The 17848-nt window shown below is 43.2% G+C and overlaps 1 protein-coding gene across 3 annotated transcripts; it reads left to right on the top strand.

The window, feature by feature from the left end:
• Window positions 1-766: 766 nt before the first annotated feature.
• On the top strand, window positions 767-17824 carry WDR6 (WD repeat domain 6). Of its 3 annotated transcripts, none has more exons than XM_073644887.1 (7): window positions 767-833; window positions 1429-1552; window positions 3089-5417; window positions 5722-5820; window positions 7254-7370; window positions 7784-7899; window positions 16858-17823. In XM_073644887.1, exons 2-7 carry the CDS (start codon window positions 1462-1464, stop codon window positions 17289-17291), a joined length of 3186 nt encoding a protein of 1061 aa, XP_073500988.1. In that variant the 5' UTR covers window positions 767-833; window positions 1429-1461; the 3' UTR covers window positions 17292-17823. The 3 variants fall into 3 exon arrangements, with proteins under 3 accessions (XP_073500988.1, XP_073500987.1, XP_073500990.1); XM_073644886.1 differs by having other exon boundaries at window positions 821-881; window positions 16858-17824; XM_073644889.1 differs by lacking the exons at window positions 7784-7899; window positions 16858-17823 and adding an exon at window positions 7446-7777 and having other exon boundaries at window positions 821-881.
• Window positions 17825-17848: the final 24 nt, after the last annotated feature.

Here is a 17848-nt window from a genome sequence, read left to right as displayed (position 1 = left end):
GGCCGAGATGGCACCGACCTGGAGAATCGTCACGTTTCAGGCCGTTTTTACAGCACAAAACGCAGTAAAAATTAGACTCACAAATACAATGGTGGAATCGCTTTTTTTATCATTCCGCCCCATTAGTATTTTTTGGCCTATTTTCCAGGACATTATATGGTAAAATGAAAGGTGTCATTTAAACTACAACTCGTCCCGAACAAAACAAACCTCAGACGGTGATGTAGAGGGGAAAATTAAAACCTCTTGGGAGAAGAGGAGGACAACAAATGAAAGCGCAAAAAATGAAAATTGCCCCATCAAGAAGGGGTTAAATAAATGATAGACCCCCAACAAAGTTCTATTAAAATGCAACCATGAAACTCCAGACTTTGGGGCTCAGCTGTGATCAGTGACTCCAGCTTAGGGAGCTCGTCTTCAGAGACTCAGGCTGCTGAATCTATAATTTCCCCCATGCTTTACACTGCAGCACTGACTGCTGACATCAGTAGCTGTAAATTGCAAATAACTAAACAGTCAGTGAGGAATAATCAGGTGTACGCCACATAATCACTCAATTAGGACAAGAGCCTCAATAATCACAGGTGATTTCCCGCTATTATACACTTATTACTACTCGCATTTCAAATCATTGGGTTCTGCAAGTCACGTGCTCCCAGCGACTCATCACCTGGCAACGGCTTCTGGGCATTCTTTCCGGCTCTGTCACCAACCATCCAATCAGCATTCAGCTAACATTCCTGGAGGCTGGAGTATTCTGCTTTGTGATAGGATGGAAGGATTGAGCGGAAACACGTGCCAAACCCGGAAGTGCAGCTATAGAAAAAAAACGCGTGAGTATGAAAAGCCTGGCAGCTCAAGGATCAAATGGCAATGTGAATGTGAGACATGGGACCATAATTGTGTCACTGCAGAAGAGGAGCAGAAATCATGTTGATTAGTAACACTGCAGAGCAGTGGGGAAGCTCATGCCTATACAAGGCATGCTGTGACTTGTGTTTCTCCACCTGATCTGCCTTTCCTAATGGGCGTACAAAACTCACAAAGTTATAATGAAGGTCTACATGTTGTGGTGCAGTAGTGAACAATCCAGCCAGAACACTACAACTCCCAGCAGGGCAGGGTTGGAGTAGCATTTTCTTGCAAAGAGCCTTAAGTTGACCATTAACAGATACATATTATAAATTAATAACAGGGTTATAACAGCGCCACCTCTGTCCACAGGATGTATGCGGCATTACAGCTCGGCTCCATTCACGTCCATAGAAATAAGCCACACAACCCACAGCCTCTGAGCAACATGTGCAGAAATAATGCTCATCTGATTGTAGATACAATTTTGAATCTGTGATCTGGGCATTGATCCCCCTAGATTGTGGCGTGTAGGGGATCAATGTTGAGAAAATTCTTTTTTTTTTTTACTTCTAGACTAATGGCGGCACCTGTGGGAGACCCCTCTGGATGAGGCTCCACGGTAACACCAAGATGGAGTCACAGCTACTGGTGGCTCCCATTACTGCACTGGAGTTTGTGGGTCATCATCTCCTGGCTGGTAAGATCTAGAGGATAATGTTTGTATGATACATGCTGTGTGTATGTATATGTCATATCCCAGCAGTGACAACATCTGCAGGGGGAGTTTGTATGTTCTCCCTGTGTTTGCATGGGTTTCCTCCAGGTTACTTTGGTTGAATAAAGACTGCGGTCCATCAAGTTCAATCTTCCTTCCCCAATTGTACATGTTGTCTAATTTAACTGTAGCCCACAATGTTATGTGTATCGAGGAAATCATCCAGCCCTTGTATAAAGCTGTTATAGTGTCAATCACCACTACCTCTTGTGGTCGGTATTCCACAGTCCCCCTGCTCTGACTGTAAAGAACCCTTTCCTGTTTAAGTGCTGGAATCACCTTTCTTCCACCCTTAATGAGCGCCCCCTGGTCCTTAGTATGGTCTTTGGAAGGAATAAGTCATGTGCCGTCCTTTGTACTGACCACACACATATTTATACATGTAAATGAGATCTCCTCTGAGGCGTCGTTTTTCTAAGCTAAACAAGCCCAACTTTTCCAACCTCTCATCATATGAGAGGCCTCCATCCTGTGTAATATAGGAGAGGCCTTCATCCCTTGTAATAGTCTAGTTGCTGCTTTTGAACTAACTCTAACTTCTGAATATCCTCTTTAAAATGTGGAGCCCAAAACTAAATTCTTTATTCTAGATGTGACCTCACCTGTGATTTATAAAGGGGTAACAATACGTTGGGATCGCGGGAATTTATCTCTCTTTTTATACATCCTAAGATCTTGTTTGCTTCTGTTTCCTCCCACAAACTGATAAGGAATCCAGATTGTAATATATAATATAACGTTTGTTTTGGTTGACTTTACCCACATCTTGGTTTTTAGGCAGCTGTGTGACAAATATGGCTGCCAATGAAGCTTCAACAAATGTCACTTAGCTTTCAAGAGCACAGGGAATGCAATATGTTTTCAACGAAACAGAAACCTAGCTAATTTTTTTTTCTAAACCTGTAAATGACAATACAGCATACAAATGTCAGTGAGTTATACCAGGAGTATGTTAGACACTAAGCTCAAGTACTATAGCAGTTGAAATGCACTTTTGGTAGTTTTTGGCAAACATAAAAAAAGTCTGAAAGTCACATACATAACAAAGCATAAGACCGTTTGCAAGGGTCAATCACAAGTAGTTGCTGTTATCAAAGTCTCAGAAACTATCAGACTCAATAGCTAATGATCTTTAAAGGAAACCTGTCTTATGATTTATGATGCCTACACCGCTGGCTGCATGAATCCTAGTTTGGCTGCACAATTGCATTCAGGTATATTTTTCTCTGAAATGCGCTGGCTTACTGTGATGGCTGACAATGCAGCTTTCCCAGAAAACATCTTGTTATCACCTATCTTTCACATCGTCCTAATTTGTAACCATACAACCCAGCTCCATTATTGCTGTGTAGTCAGAGAGGTTTACTGTTTATGGGCCTAGAAAGACCTGTACTAGTCAATAATGTCCATATAATATAAAGCTGTATTACAATAGAGGTTATGTCTTTTATTTCCTAGGGGAAGGTCCTAATCTGACCGTTTATAGCTTGAGAAGCAGAAGTTTGACTCCTTGGAGGCTTAAGGAGACTGTACTCAATGGTTACGTCATTCATGGAATAAAGACCTTCAGTACTGAAGCCCCAGACTGCGCCATCTTGTGTGTTTTTGGAAGTAAGGGTCTTATTGTCCTGGATTTCAGCAGCAGAGATCAAGAAATAAGCCTGTCCAGAGTCTGTGAGCTCCGAGAGCTGCATGATTGGATCTGGGACATTCAGTGGCTTGGAGACGAGTCTCAGCCCATCGCTTACCTTGGCATAGCCTTGGGTCACAACTCTGTAGCTTACTATGATTACAGGAAAGGAAAAGTCCTGAAGGAAATTCACTGCTCGGAAAAATGTATCTTGTATTCTGCTCATTTTGTGGGAAGAACTTGGAAAGAGCTTACGTTGATCTCTGGGACTGTGTTCAACCAGCTTGTCATATGGGGAATGTGTGACCAAACCAATGAAGAGGGAACAGTAGAACCTCGGAGGAGAATAAGTGGACACAATGGTGTAATTTTTAGCATTTATTATGAAGCACAAAGAGGTATTTTAGCTTCAGCCTCTGATGACCGCAGCCTCAGGGTGTGGAAGGTCGGCAGCCTTACTAGCTGCGATCCAGAAGTCCAGTGTCTTCTTGTATTGTATGGGCACCAAGCACGAGTGTGGTCAGTCAGACTCCTCTCAGACAACATAATCAGTATTGGAGAAGACTCTGCTTGTATCGTGTGGAGCTACAGTGGTGATATCATCCATAACTTCAAAGGACACAAAGGTCGAGGCATAAGAGCTGTCGCCATCCAAGATCGGCTTAGTTTGGTGGCAACTGGTGGAGCAGACTGTGGTATCCGTCTTTGGCAAATTAAGGAAAAATCTTCCCCCTCTTGCAACCTATTGAATCTAAATTTTGATGCCTCCAAATATGTTGGTACCCCCAAGGCAGTCATGTTGGCGGATATCAATTGTCTTATGATCATGACAAACTTGGGTTTTATATTCACATATGATTTTATCAGCAAGCAATGGACCTTAGTACTGGAGGATAGGACCTATAAATCGTACGGTCTCCTAGAAGTGGTCAGGTTGGGGGATTCCACCTTATGTGCCATCGGTAACTTAACCGGCAGTGTGAAGATCTTCTCACTTTCGTCTGCTCAGACTTGCCAAGAGTTGAAGCATCACGAAGGTAAAGTGCACAGTCTGACATGGGTTACTCCATCTCCATCTTTAGACACTTGCAGCCTGTTTTCTTCTGGTCCTAATGGAATAATGGTTTGGCTTGAGGTCACCTGTGTGTCTGGAGATATCACATCTGTCACAGAGAACTGTAGGTTTCTTCTACCCACCTGCAAGCAGAGGTGGCACACCAGCATTGCCCTTGTACCCAAAGAAGGCTTGATTGTCTGTGGTGACCGTAGAGGATCCTTAATGCTTTTTCAGGTTTTGCAAAGCTCCCACAACCCTTCAAAAGGACATGAAAAAGAGCCGGTCCATGTTCTCTTTGGCCTTCATGGCAAATTGGGTGTCACATCGGTGAAGTACCATAATGGCTTTGTGTACAGCAGTGGTCGAGACGGTTCTTGCCGCCAGTTGAAGGTGGAAGGAAACCAGTTGTTCCTGCTCCGAAAATTCAAGTCTTGCAAAGGGATGGAGTGGATCGAAAGAGTGTCCTTTACCCCCGATGGAGATTTACACATCCTTGGTTTCCACTCCACAGACTTTGTGGTGTGGAGTACAAGAACTAATGAGAAGCTGCTTTGCGTTCCTTGTGGTGGAGGACACAGGTCTTGGAGCTACAAGAAGGACGCTACAAAGGAAGTTTTCACCTATATCAAATCTGGTGATGTGTTTGCCCACCGTAGTCAACAGGTTGAAAGAATCCAGAATGTAGTAAAGGAGCCCTTACATGGCCGAGAACTGACGAGTGTTAAGTATGTCGGGAGGGTTAATAATTATATTGAGGATTGTATTGACGTCCTTATCACAAGCAGTGAAGACACCACCATCAATATCTGGGCCTTCTGTTCCAAACAATTTTATTGCCTTTCAACCATAAGTGACCATCTCTCCAGTGTGAAAACTTTGGCTTTAGCCAGGACTGAATATAAAGATGGTGTCCTTTCTACTCTTCTGTTCACCGCCGGGGGCAGAGCTCAGATTGAGGTCTATCGGTTGTCGATTCAATCGAAGGAGATTAATGGCAGCATTACATGTCAAGTCACCCACTTAGCTTCCCACCGACTGGACGAACATTGGGATAGAATCAAGAATAAACACAGGATGCGGAAGATGGATCCGGAAACCAGGTAACGCTCTCGTAACAGGGGGTCTGTCATTTGCATGGAATGGGGGGAGGTGTTGGTTATACCTACTCTAAATTTAAGGGGATTTTCCAAGATTGAAACTTATCCCCTATCCATAGGACTAAATGCTGGGGACCCATCCAGTCCCAAGAATGGAGCAGAGGGCGAGCATGTGCACCTCTGCTTTATGCAACTTCAATGGGACTGATAGCATTTAACATTATACAGCATTTCACTGTTTCCTGCAGTGCATATGCAGATTTTCCACTATTTTTAATATCACATATTTTCGTCTTCTTTTTGTCAGATACATGTCGGTCACAACAGTGGACCAGATTCCAGATAGCATGAAACCTGCGTCCTCCTCTGTGTATCTAGCCGCTGCCTGCAGTGATGGATCCGTCAGGTGTGTGCATATCAACCAAAGTGAATTAACGATGATGTTCCCATTAATTGATGAGTATTTAAAGGGTTATTCTCATCATTAAAAGTCATCACCTATCGAAGGCTAGGTAGTTATCTGTGAAGATGGGGGTGCACCAATGCCTAGAAAGAGGCTTTGAAATGGTCTAGAGCACACATGTCAAACTCTGGCCCGCAGGGTGAGTATATTTGGCCCGCAATGCCAGACAGAGCCATTATTTTGTATGGAGGACTATGTGGGGCCACTATACTTTATGGAGCACTATGTGGGGCCATTATACTTTATGGAGCACTATGTGGGGCCATTATACTTTATGGAGCACTATGTGGGGCCATTATACTATATGGATGTTGGCCCTCGACTTTGTCCAAGCTTTTAATTTTGGCCCTCTGTGTATTTGAGTTTGACATCCCTAGGAATGGGGTGACTGCTGTGCTTGTGTGGCATTTGGGCTTTGTGTAACTGCTGGAGAGTACAGCACTTGGGTCTTTCCGGCAGTTCCATAGACATTCAATAGAGAGGTAGCGCACATGCATGTGCTTTTTATCCTATTCTAGGTATTGGTGGGTGCCATTTGGCAGACACTGTAAAAAAGATAGAAAAAGCAGCAGCAATATATTATATTAGAAGGCAAAATGCACGAATACAATGAAAATATTGGATCTAGACTGATTTGTCACTCAATGAAATATACTTACAAAATGAAGGTTTTTAGCGCATAATTTTGCCAATTCATGTATGCCCATCAACCATGACAAGGTAACCTCTGTCTGATGGGTAACTACTCTACCACTGGATATGCCACTCTTGGGCTATAAGCCTATATAAATGGACAGCATGTCTCTGCTTAGGCTATTAAAACCACCTGTGGTTCAGTGGGAGGAGTGCATGGTCAGAAAAGAGGCTGTCAAACCTCAATGTTAAATATAGCAAGAAACTGACCAGCAAGTCTCTGCAATGACTACAAACACTGTAAAAAAGATAGATAGTAACCCATCAGATGGAGGTTACCTTGTCGTGGTTGATGGGCACACACGAATTAGCCAAATTATGCTCTAAAAACCTTCATTTTGTAAGTATATTTCATTGAGTGACAAATCAGTCTAGATCCAATATTTTCATTGTGTTCATGCATTTTGCCTTCTAATAGAAAAAAAGCAGCAGCAACGTTGCGCTCCCGCATCATAGCGGTCAGTATGAATGCAGTCACTAGATTTGCCCGCACGGTCGCTTCCTTGGCTGCATTCTCTTCTGTGCAGAGCTGTGACTGACAGACGGGTATCGGCTGCTCTTCTGCACCTGCACAGAGGAGGACACACATAATAAAGTGGTCATGTGCGTTCATCTTGTGCCATCTTGCTTCTTTATGACCCATCATGTCATTTAGTTACTTGATGGTTTTTATGTTTCTGTAGATTCTTTGTGATGAGTGAGAGCTCTCAGCAGATGAGACTGATAGCAGAGTCCTTTTACCACCAGCGCTGTGTACTGAAAGTAGAGACGTTCGTCCATACTTCTGGCACCGAATCAAGGTAAGATGCCAGAAAAAGATGTTGTATGTCTTATATCAATGACTATTTTTTTTTTTTTTTTTTAACCCTTTCTAGTGGACAAAATCCCTGGCGACCAACTGGGAAAGCTCCCGATAGTCAAATATCCTATCCTACAGCGACCTCTACAGGAGAAATATAGTATTACATGGACCCCATTGAAATGAATTAGCGACCATGTGACATATTTGTAGTTGAGTCCTCCATATTCAGAAGTCGGATGTTCTTCGCTGTGGCTGATAGATGAGGATAGATGATGAAGTCAGCTCATTATAAAGGCCTCACTGATGCATCGGACACCTGAGGATGTCAGGATGTGCATTATTCCCCATTACTCCATGTTGTATCTTTATTATAGCCGGCCACCAGATAAATATGTTTTCCCTTTATCTTAGAGTCATGCTGTGCAGTGGAGCTACGGATGGTCACATTGCATTGTGGGATGTATCTGGCATGATGTCCGGTGCTGACATGATGCTGGAGAAGGGGCAAACAGATTGTCCTCTGCAGGGTGAGTCTGTATATGTTATGCATATGGTGCTTCAGTTTTGGCTATCACTAGCATTAAAATCCAGATACTGCAATCTTTACAGATATTTTCTTTACTGTTTATTTGCTTCCTAAATGAAAAATTAAGCAACTTTTTAAATAGTCTTCATTAACAATTTCCAACCATTTTGCTGTTGCAAATTGTCCATAAGCCCTTTATCCAGCTCATTGCTCTGCAGAAATGTTACAAACCCATCAAACCACCTGCTCTTCTTGACTCTATCTGCTCTACCCTTCTTTCAGTGTTAGAGATAGCAACAGAGACAGTTTTGTACAGAGATCTGCAGTGGAAAGGGGAGGAAGCATGTACAGTGCTAGGGAGGGCAGAGAAAACAGGCTACAGCTAAAGGGGAAAAAGTGCAGGTTAAAAGATGTGTTGATTAACGTGCTAATGTAAACATCAGCACCCTGGATACACATACAGCTCACATCCAGCCTAATATTATTGAGAGAGACATAGGCCTCACAACCAGCCTATATTACTGGGAGGAAAACACAGACTTAGTATCCAGCCTATACTACTAGGAGAGTCACAGAGACCTTGCTTCCTGCCTATATTACTGGGAGAAACATACAGCACACATCCAGCCTACATTACTGAAAGAGACACTGACCTCACATCCAATCTATATTACTGGGAGAGACACACAGACCTCACATACAGCCTATATTACTGGGAGAGACACACAGACCTCACATCCAGCCTATATTACTAGGGGAGACACACAGACCTCACATCCAATCTATATTACTGGAAGAGACACAGACCTCACATACAGCCTACATTACTGGGAGAGACACACAGACCTCACATCCAATCTATATTACTGGGAGAGACACAGACCTCATATACAGCCTATATTACTAGGAGAGACACACAGACCTCACATCCAGCCTATATTACTGGGAGAGACACAGACCTCACATACTGCCTATATTACTAGGAGAGACACAGACCTCACATACTGCCTATATTACTGGGAGAGACACAGACCTCACATACTGCCTATATTACTGGGAGAGACACACAGACCTCACATACTGCCTATATTACTAGGGGAGACACACAGACCTCACATCCAGCCTATATTACTAGGGGAGACACACAGACCTCACATCCAGCCTATATTACTGGGAGAGACACAGACCTCACATATTGCCTATATTACTAGGAGAGACACACAGACCTCACATCCAGCCTATATTACTAGGGGAGACACACAGACCTCACATCCAATCTATATTACTGGGAGAGACACAGACCTCACATACAGCCTATATTACTGGGAGAGACACACAGACCTCACATCCAGCCTATATTACTAGGGGAGACACACAGACCTCACATCCAATCTGTATTACTGGGAGAGACACAGACCTCACATACAGCCTATATTACTGGGAGAGACACACAGACCTCACATCCAATCTATATTACTGGGAGAGACACAGACCTCACATACAGCCTTTATTACTGGGAGAGACACACAGACATCACATCAAGCCTATATTACTGGGAGAGACACACAGACCTCACATCCAATCTATATTACTAGGGGAGACACAGACCTCACATCCAGCCTATATTACTAGGGGAGACACACAGACCTCACATCCAATCTATATTACTGGGAGAGACACAGACCTGACATACAGCCTATATTACTGGGAGAGACACACAGACCTCACATCCAATCTATATTACTGGGAGAGACACAGACCTCACATACAGCCTATATTACTGGGAGAGACACACAGACCTCACATACTGCCTATATTACTGGGAGAGACACACAGACCTCACATCCAGCCTATATTACTAGGGGAGACACACAGACCTCACATCCAATCTATATTACTGGGAGAGACACACAGACCTCACATACTGCCTATATTACTGGGAGAGACACATAGACCTCACATCCAGCCTATATTACTAGGGGAGACACACAGACCTCACATCCAATCTATATTACTGAGAGAGACACAGACCTCACATCCAATATATATTACTGGGAGAGACACAGACCTCACATACTGCCTATATTACTGGGTGAGACACACAGACCTCACATACTGCCTATATTACTGGGAGAGACACACAGATCTCACATACTGCCCATATTACTGGGAGAGACACATAGACCTCACATACAGCCTATATTACTAGGGGAGACACACAGACCTCACATCCAATCTATATTACTGGGAGAGACACAGACCTCACATACTGCCTATATTACTGGGAGAGACACACAGACCTCACATCCAGCCTATATTACTGGGAGAGACACACAGACCTCACATCCAGCCTATATTACTAGGGGAGACACACAGACCTCACATCCAATCTATATTACTGGGAGAGACACACAGACCTCACATACAGCCTATATTACTGAGAGAGACACAGACCTCACATCCAATCTATATTACTGAGAGAGACACAGACCTCACATCCAATCTATATTACTGAGAGAGACACAGACCTCACATCCAATCTATATTACTGAGAGAGACACAGACCTCACATACAGCCTATATTACTAGGGGAGACACACAGACCTCACATACAGCCTATATTACTAGGGGAGACACACAGACCTCACATCCAATCTATATTACTGGGAGAGACACAGACCTCACATACAGCCTATATTACTGGGAGAGACACACAGACCTCACATCCAGCCTATATTACTAGGGGAGACACACAGACCTCACATCCAATCTATATTACTGGGAGAGACACACAGACATCACATCCAGCCTATATTACTGGGAGAGACACAGACCTCACATACTGCCTACATTACTAGGAGAGACACACAGACCTCACATCCAGCCTATATTACTAGGGGAGACACACAGACCTCACATCCAATCTATATTACTGGGAGAGACACAGACCTCACATACAGCCTATATTACTGGGAGAGACACACAGACCTCACATCCAATCTATATTACTGGGAGAGACACACAGACATCACATCAAGCCTATATTACTGGGAGAGACACAGACCTCACATACTGCCTATATTACTGGGAGAGACACACAGACCTCACATCCAATCTATATTACTAGGGGAGACACAGACCTCACATACTGCCTATATTACTAGGAGAGACACACAGACCTCACATCCAGCCTATATTACTAGGGGAGACACACAGACCTCACATCCAATCTATATTACTGGGAGAGACACAGACCTGACATACAGCCTATATTACTGGGAGAGACACAGACCTCACATCCAATCTATATTACTGGGAGAGACACAGACCTCACATACTGCCTATATTACTGGGAGAGACACACAGACCTCACATACTGCCCATATTACTGGGAGAGACACATAGACCTCACATACAGCCTATATTACTAGGGGAGACACACAGACCTCACATCCAATCTATATTACTGGGAGAGACACAGACCTCACATACAGCCTATATTACTGGGAGAGACACACAGACCTCACATACTGCCTTTATTACTGGGAGAGACACACAGACCTCACATCCAGCCTATATTACTAGGGGAGACGCACAGACCTCACATCCAATCTATATTACTGGGAGAGACGCACAGACCTCACATACAGCCTATATTACTGAGAGAGACACAGACCTCACATCCAATCTATATTACTGGGAGAGACACACAGACCTCACATCCAATCTATATTACTGAGAGAGACACAGACCTCACATCCAATCTATATTACTGAGAGAGACACAGACCTCACATCCAATCTATATTACTGAGAGAGACACAGACCTCACATCCAATCTATATTACTGAGAGAGACACAGACCTCACATCCAATCTATATTACTGAGAGAGACACAGACCTCACATACAGCCTATATTACTAGGGGAGACACACAGACCTCACATACAGCCTATATTACTAGGGGAGACACACAGACCTCACATCCAATCTATATTACTGGGAGAGACACAGACCTCACATACAGCCTATATTACTGGGAGAGACACACAGACCTCACATCCAGCCTATATTACTAGGGGAGACACACAGACCTCACATCCAATCTATATTACTGGGAGAGACACACAGACATCACATCCAGCCTATATTACTGGGAGAGACACAGACCTCACATACTGCCTACATTACTAGGAGAGACACACAGACCTCACATCCAGCCTATATTACTAGGGGAGACACACAGACCTCACATCCAATCTATATTACTGGGAGAGACACAGACCTCACATACAGCCTATATTACTGGGAGAGACACACAGACCTCACATCCAATCTATATTACTGGGAGAGACACACAGACATCACATCAAGCCTATATTACTGGGAGAGACACAGACCTCACATACTGCCTATATTACTGGGAGAGACACACAGACCTCACATCCAGCCTATATTACTAGGGGAGACACACAGACCTCACATCCAATCTATATTACTGGGAGAGACACAGACCTGACATACAGCCTATATTACTGGGAGAGACACAGACCTCACATCCAATCTATATTACTGGGAGAGACACAGACCTCACATACAGCCTATATTACTGGGAGAGACACACAGACCTCACATACTGCCCATATTACTGGGAGAGACACATAGACCTCACATACAGCCTATATTACTAGGGGAGACACACAGACCTCACATACTGCCTTTATTACTGGGAGAGACACACAGACCTGACATCCAGCCTATATTACTAGGGGAGACACACAGACCTCACATCCAATCTATATTACTGGGAGAGACACAGACCTCACATACAGCCTATATTACTGGGAGAGACACACAGACCTCACATACTGCCTTTATTACTGGGAGAGACACACAGACCTGACATCCAGCCTATATTACTAGGGGAGACACACAGACCTCACATCCAATCTATATTACTGGGAGAGACGCACAGACCTCACATACTGCCTATATTACTAGGGGAGACACACAGACCTCACATACAGCCTATATTACTGGGAGAGACACACAGACCTCACATCCAATCTATATTACTGAGAGAGACACAGACCTCACATACAGCCTATATTACTAGGGGAGACACACAGACCTCACATCCAATCTATATTACTGAGAGAGACACACAGACCTCACATACTGCCTATATTACTGGGAGAGACACACAGACCTCACATCCAATCTATATTACTGAGAGAGACACAGACCTCACATACAGCCTATATTACTAGGGGAGACACACAGACCTCACATCCAATCTATATTACTGAGAGAGACACACAGACCTCACATACTGCCTATATTACTGGGAGAGACACACAGACCTCACATCCAATCTATATTACTGAGAGAGACACAGACCTCACATACTGCCTACATTACTAGGAGAGACACACAGACCTCACATCCAATCTATATTACTGAGAGAGACACAGACCTCACATACAGCCTATATTACTGGGAGAGACACACAGACATCACATCCAATCTATATTACTGGGAGAGACACAGACCTCACATACAGCCTATATTACTGGGAGAGACACACAGACCTGACATCCAGCCTATATTACTAGGGGAGACACACAGACCTCACATCCAATCTATATTACTGGGAGAGACACAGACCTCACATACTGCCTATATTACTGGGAGAGACACACAGACCTGACATCCAGCCTATATTACGAGGGGAGACACATAGACCTCACATCCAATCTATATTACTGGGAGAGACACAGACCTCACATACTGCCTATATTACTGGGAGAGACACACAGACCTGACATCCAGCCTATATTACGAGGGGAGACACACAGACCTCACATCCAATCTATATTACTGGGAGAGACACAGACCTCACATACTGCCTATATTACTGGGAGAGACACACAGACCTCACATCTAGCCTATATTACTAGGGGAGACACAGACATCACATCCAATCTATATTACTGAGAGAGACACAGACCTCACATACAGCCTATATTACTGAGAGAGACCAATAGACCTCACATACTGCCTATATTACTGGGAGAGAGACACAGACCTCACATACAGCCTATATTACTGGGAGAGACACACAGACCTCACATCCAATCTATATTACTGGGAGAGACACAGACCTCACATACTGCCTATATTACTAGGAGAGACACACAGACCTCACATCCAATCTATATTACTGGGAGAGACACACAGACCTGACATCCAGCCTATATTACTAGGGGAGACACAGACCTCACATCCAATCTATATTACTGGGAGAGACACAGACCTCACATACTGCCTATATTACTGGGAGAGACACACAGACCTCACATCTAGCCTATATTACTAGGGGAGACACACAGACCTCACATCTAGCCTATATTACTAGGGGAGACACACAGACATCACATCCAATCTATATTACTGAGAGAGACACAGACCTCACATACAGCCTATATTACTGGGAGAGACACAGACATCACATCCAATCTATATTACTGAGAGAGACACAGACCTCACATACAGCCTATATTACTAGGAGAGACACACAGACCTCACATACTGCCTATATTACTGGGAGAGACACACAGACCTCACATCCAATCTATATTACTGGGAGAGACACAGACCTCACATACTGCCTATATTACTGGGAGAGACACAGACCTCACATCCAATCTATATTACTGAGAGAGACACAGACCTCACATACTGCCTATATTACTGGGAGAGACACACAGACCTCACATACAGCCTATATTACTAGGGGAGACGCACAGACCTCACATACAGCCTATATTACTAGGGGAGACACACAGACCTCACATCCAATCTATATTACTGAGAGAGACACAGACCTGACATACAGCCTATATTACTGAGAGAGACACACAGACCTCACATCCAATCTATATTACTGGGAGAGACACAGACCTCACATCCAATCTATATTACTAGGAGAGACACAGACCTCACATCCAATCTATATTACTGGGAGAGAAACAGACCTCACATACAGCCTATATTACTGGGAGAGACACACAGACCTCACATCCAATCTATATTACTGGGAGAGACACAGACCTCACATCCAATCTATATTACTGGGAGAGACACAGACCTCACATCCAATCTATATTACTGGGAGAGACACAGACCTGACATACAGCCTATATTACTGGGAGAGACACACAGACCTCACATCCAATCTATATTACTGGGAGAGACACAGACCTCACATCCAATCTATATTACTGGGAGAGAAACAGACCTCACATACAGCCTATGTTACTGGGAGAGAAACAGACCTCACATACAGCCTATGTTACTGGGAGAGACACAGACCTCACATACAGCCTATATTACTGGGAGAGACATTCCCACAAGATAAAAATCTGAAACTTGGATCAAGCTACAAACTGCATATCAGGGGGCCTGAGAATGAATGAAGAAATGAAGATTGCAAACCTACGTGTAATGTCATTTCATTACCAAAAGGTAAATACGTACATAAGTAAAACTCATTTTTTTGCCATGTCAAAGGTGTCCATAGCTTAAAAGGGGTTGTAGAAAACGATATATAAAAGCATAAGTTATAAATTAACAGTAGACGTCACTGTGAAACATTAGGTATCCTGCACTTGTTTCCAGAATGCAGGCTGCAGTCTAAAGCATGGTGGTTGCCATTTTACTATGGAAATTGCAGTAACTCAGGCTAATATTAGCCTTCTCATAACCATTAGGTCATAATTTAGATCTTCATAGAATAGTAGACAGTAAGGAGGGCTGTTAGTGTCTTTTGGCAGGGGGTTGCCTTCTTTTCTGAGGATGGCAGGTTGTACGGCGCCGGTCTACAGTAGTCATTCTAGTGCACACTCGTTCTCATAGGGGAGGTAGAGACAGCGCCTGAGTACTAGCATGCATTAAACAGGCTCATTATACATTTATTAAGTGCTGAGTGATTTCCCCAGAGATCATTTGATCCATGATACATAAACAACATATGGCTAATGTAAGGGGGATTCTGTGCATCCAACCTCCTGGCTGGTTAATTCCTTAGATGGCACTTTCAGTAGGGATTGTAGGGTCGTTTAGCAGATCGAGGTGTGACACTGCCAGGTATAATAACATACCGCAATACAAAAGTATCACAATATATTACAGAAGCAATCCGAGGATTGCATGTTCACGTCAGCGACTGGGACAATATAAAAAGAAACAAAAATCCTCTCTGCATCAGGAAAGTACGGCATGATAAAATAAACATTATTCCGCATGGTAAATGATTTTTTTATTTTTTATTATTATTTTATTTTTTTTAGAAAGTGCTGTTATTTGTTTAGCTCCACCTCACCAAAAAAAAGAATAAAAATGAAAAAGTTTTATGTAGCAAAATAAATTGGACAAATAATCTAAAAAGTTTTTGTAGAGAAACATGGAAAAAAAAATATTGATCTCACCATAATTCTAAGAACCCACAAAATAAAGCTGTAAAGTCAGTAGTGAAATTGCCTTTTTATTAATTGCACATCCCACTAAAAAAAATATTGAATATATTATATCTACCCCCCCCCCCCTAAAATGATGCTCTTAAAAAATACAACTGGGTGATTGGGACGCCCACCGATCCGGAGAACAAGGGTCTGAAATGCCTCATTAGTAAAGGGCTGTAGCACCGCCATTCTGTGCAATGCTTATAAGGCTGCAAGATACCCGAGTGCAGCGCTCGGCTACATACGACAGCCCTATGGAACGTCAACAGAGACGTTAAATAGTTAAAGGAAGACACTAGACAAAACTTTATACTTGGAGCCAGCGCTTGGGGTGGAGAAAACGGCACTTGGTAGAACTCGGTGTGTACAATTTGCCTGGGGTATACAATCAATTTGGGGTAACTAATAATGAAAACTTACAAGAACCTCTGTTTCCAGATTTGGGATCTGTTTGCTTTTTGTTCTCCGCTCACCAATGTGGGATCAACAGTCTCTGCGTCCAGAGGACTAAGGATGGACAATATCTGGTCGCCAGCGGAGGAGATGACAATTCTATCTGTGTGTGTTGGTTATTGTTGGATGACAAAGGTCCCAGAGGACCAGGTGCACAACTTCTCCGGTCAGTCTCTGCCACTTCTGCTCATGCTGCACATGTCACCGGACTGCGCCTCCTCCGAGATGACCTCCTGGTATCGGTGTCTGTGGATCAGCGTCTGACTCTTTGGAATATTGGGGACAGTGATCTTAAACACGTGGCCACCAAATTCTGTCACGTGGCCGACGTGTCAGGACTAGACTGCTGGACACGTGATGAAAGGCATCTGTATGTGCTCTGCGGGCAAGGCCTGGAGATTGTGAAGTGTGAACACTAGATATCTCTGAAATATGTACTGTCATATCTACTAAAGAAAGACAGCGTGTGAGGGGAAAAATAAAACATCTAGATTATTACAAAGTTTTTGTAATGTTTTAATAAAACCAGTCTTCAAGAAAAAAAGCTATTAACATGAAATATAATTAGAAATCTACATCCATACTCTGCTTAGAGGGTAGTAGTATAGTAGTTATATTCCTATACATAGGAAGCAGTATTATAGCAAAGAAAGAAAAATCCAGCTCCACGAAAATCCCCAAAAACTCTTCTTTATTGGTGTGAAAGGAAACACTCTAGTTGGTGAATTTAAAATGCCATGGTAGTGGATAAAACAACTACTAAACCAAAAGAGAGAAGATGATTCGATCTGTAAGATATCATCATATAGTAGTTATATTCTTATACATAGGAGCAGTATTATAGTAGTTATATTCCTGTATATAGGGAGCAGTATTATAGTAGTTATATTCTTGTACATAGGGAGCAGTATTATAGTAGTTATATTCTTGTACATAGGGAGCAGTATTATAGTAGTTATATTCTTGTACATAGGGA

This window comes from Phyllobates terribilis, unplaced genomic scaffold (assembly GCF_046119375.1).
Source record: "Phyllobates terribilis strain yellow unplaced genomic scaffold, ASM4611937v1 Scaffold_8__6_contigs__length_399053987, whole genome shotgun sequence".
In the NCBI taxonomy this organism is placed as follows: domain Eukaryota; kingdom Metazoa; phylum Chordata; class Amphibia; order Anura; family Dendrobatidae; genus Phyllobates; species Phyllobates terribilis.
The sequence above is the reverse complement of the archived record's forward strand: the minus strand, read 5'-3'. Positions and strand labels throughout refer to the sequence as shown.

Coding starts and splice junctions, on each gene's coding strand:
- WDR6 (XM_073644886.1), top strand. CDS start 840: ATGAAAAGCCTGGCAGCTCAAGGATCAAATGGCAATGTGAAT. Junction 882..1,428: donor GATCAAATGGCAATGTGAAT/GTGAGACATGGG, acceptor TTTTACTTCTAG/ACTAATGGCGGCACCTGTGG. Junction 1,553..3,088: donor GGGTCATCATCTCCTGGCTG/GTAAGATCTAGA, acceptor TTTATTTCCTAG/GGGAAGGTCCTAATCTGACC.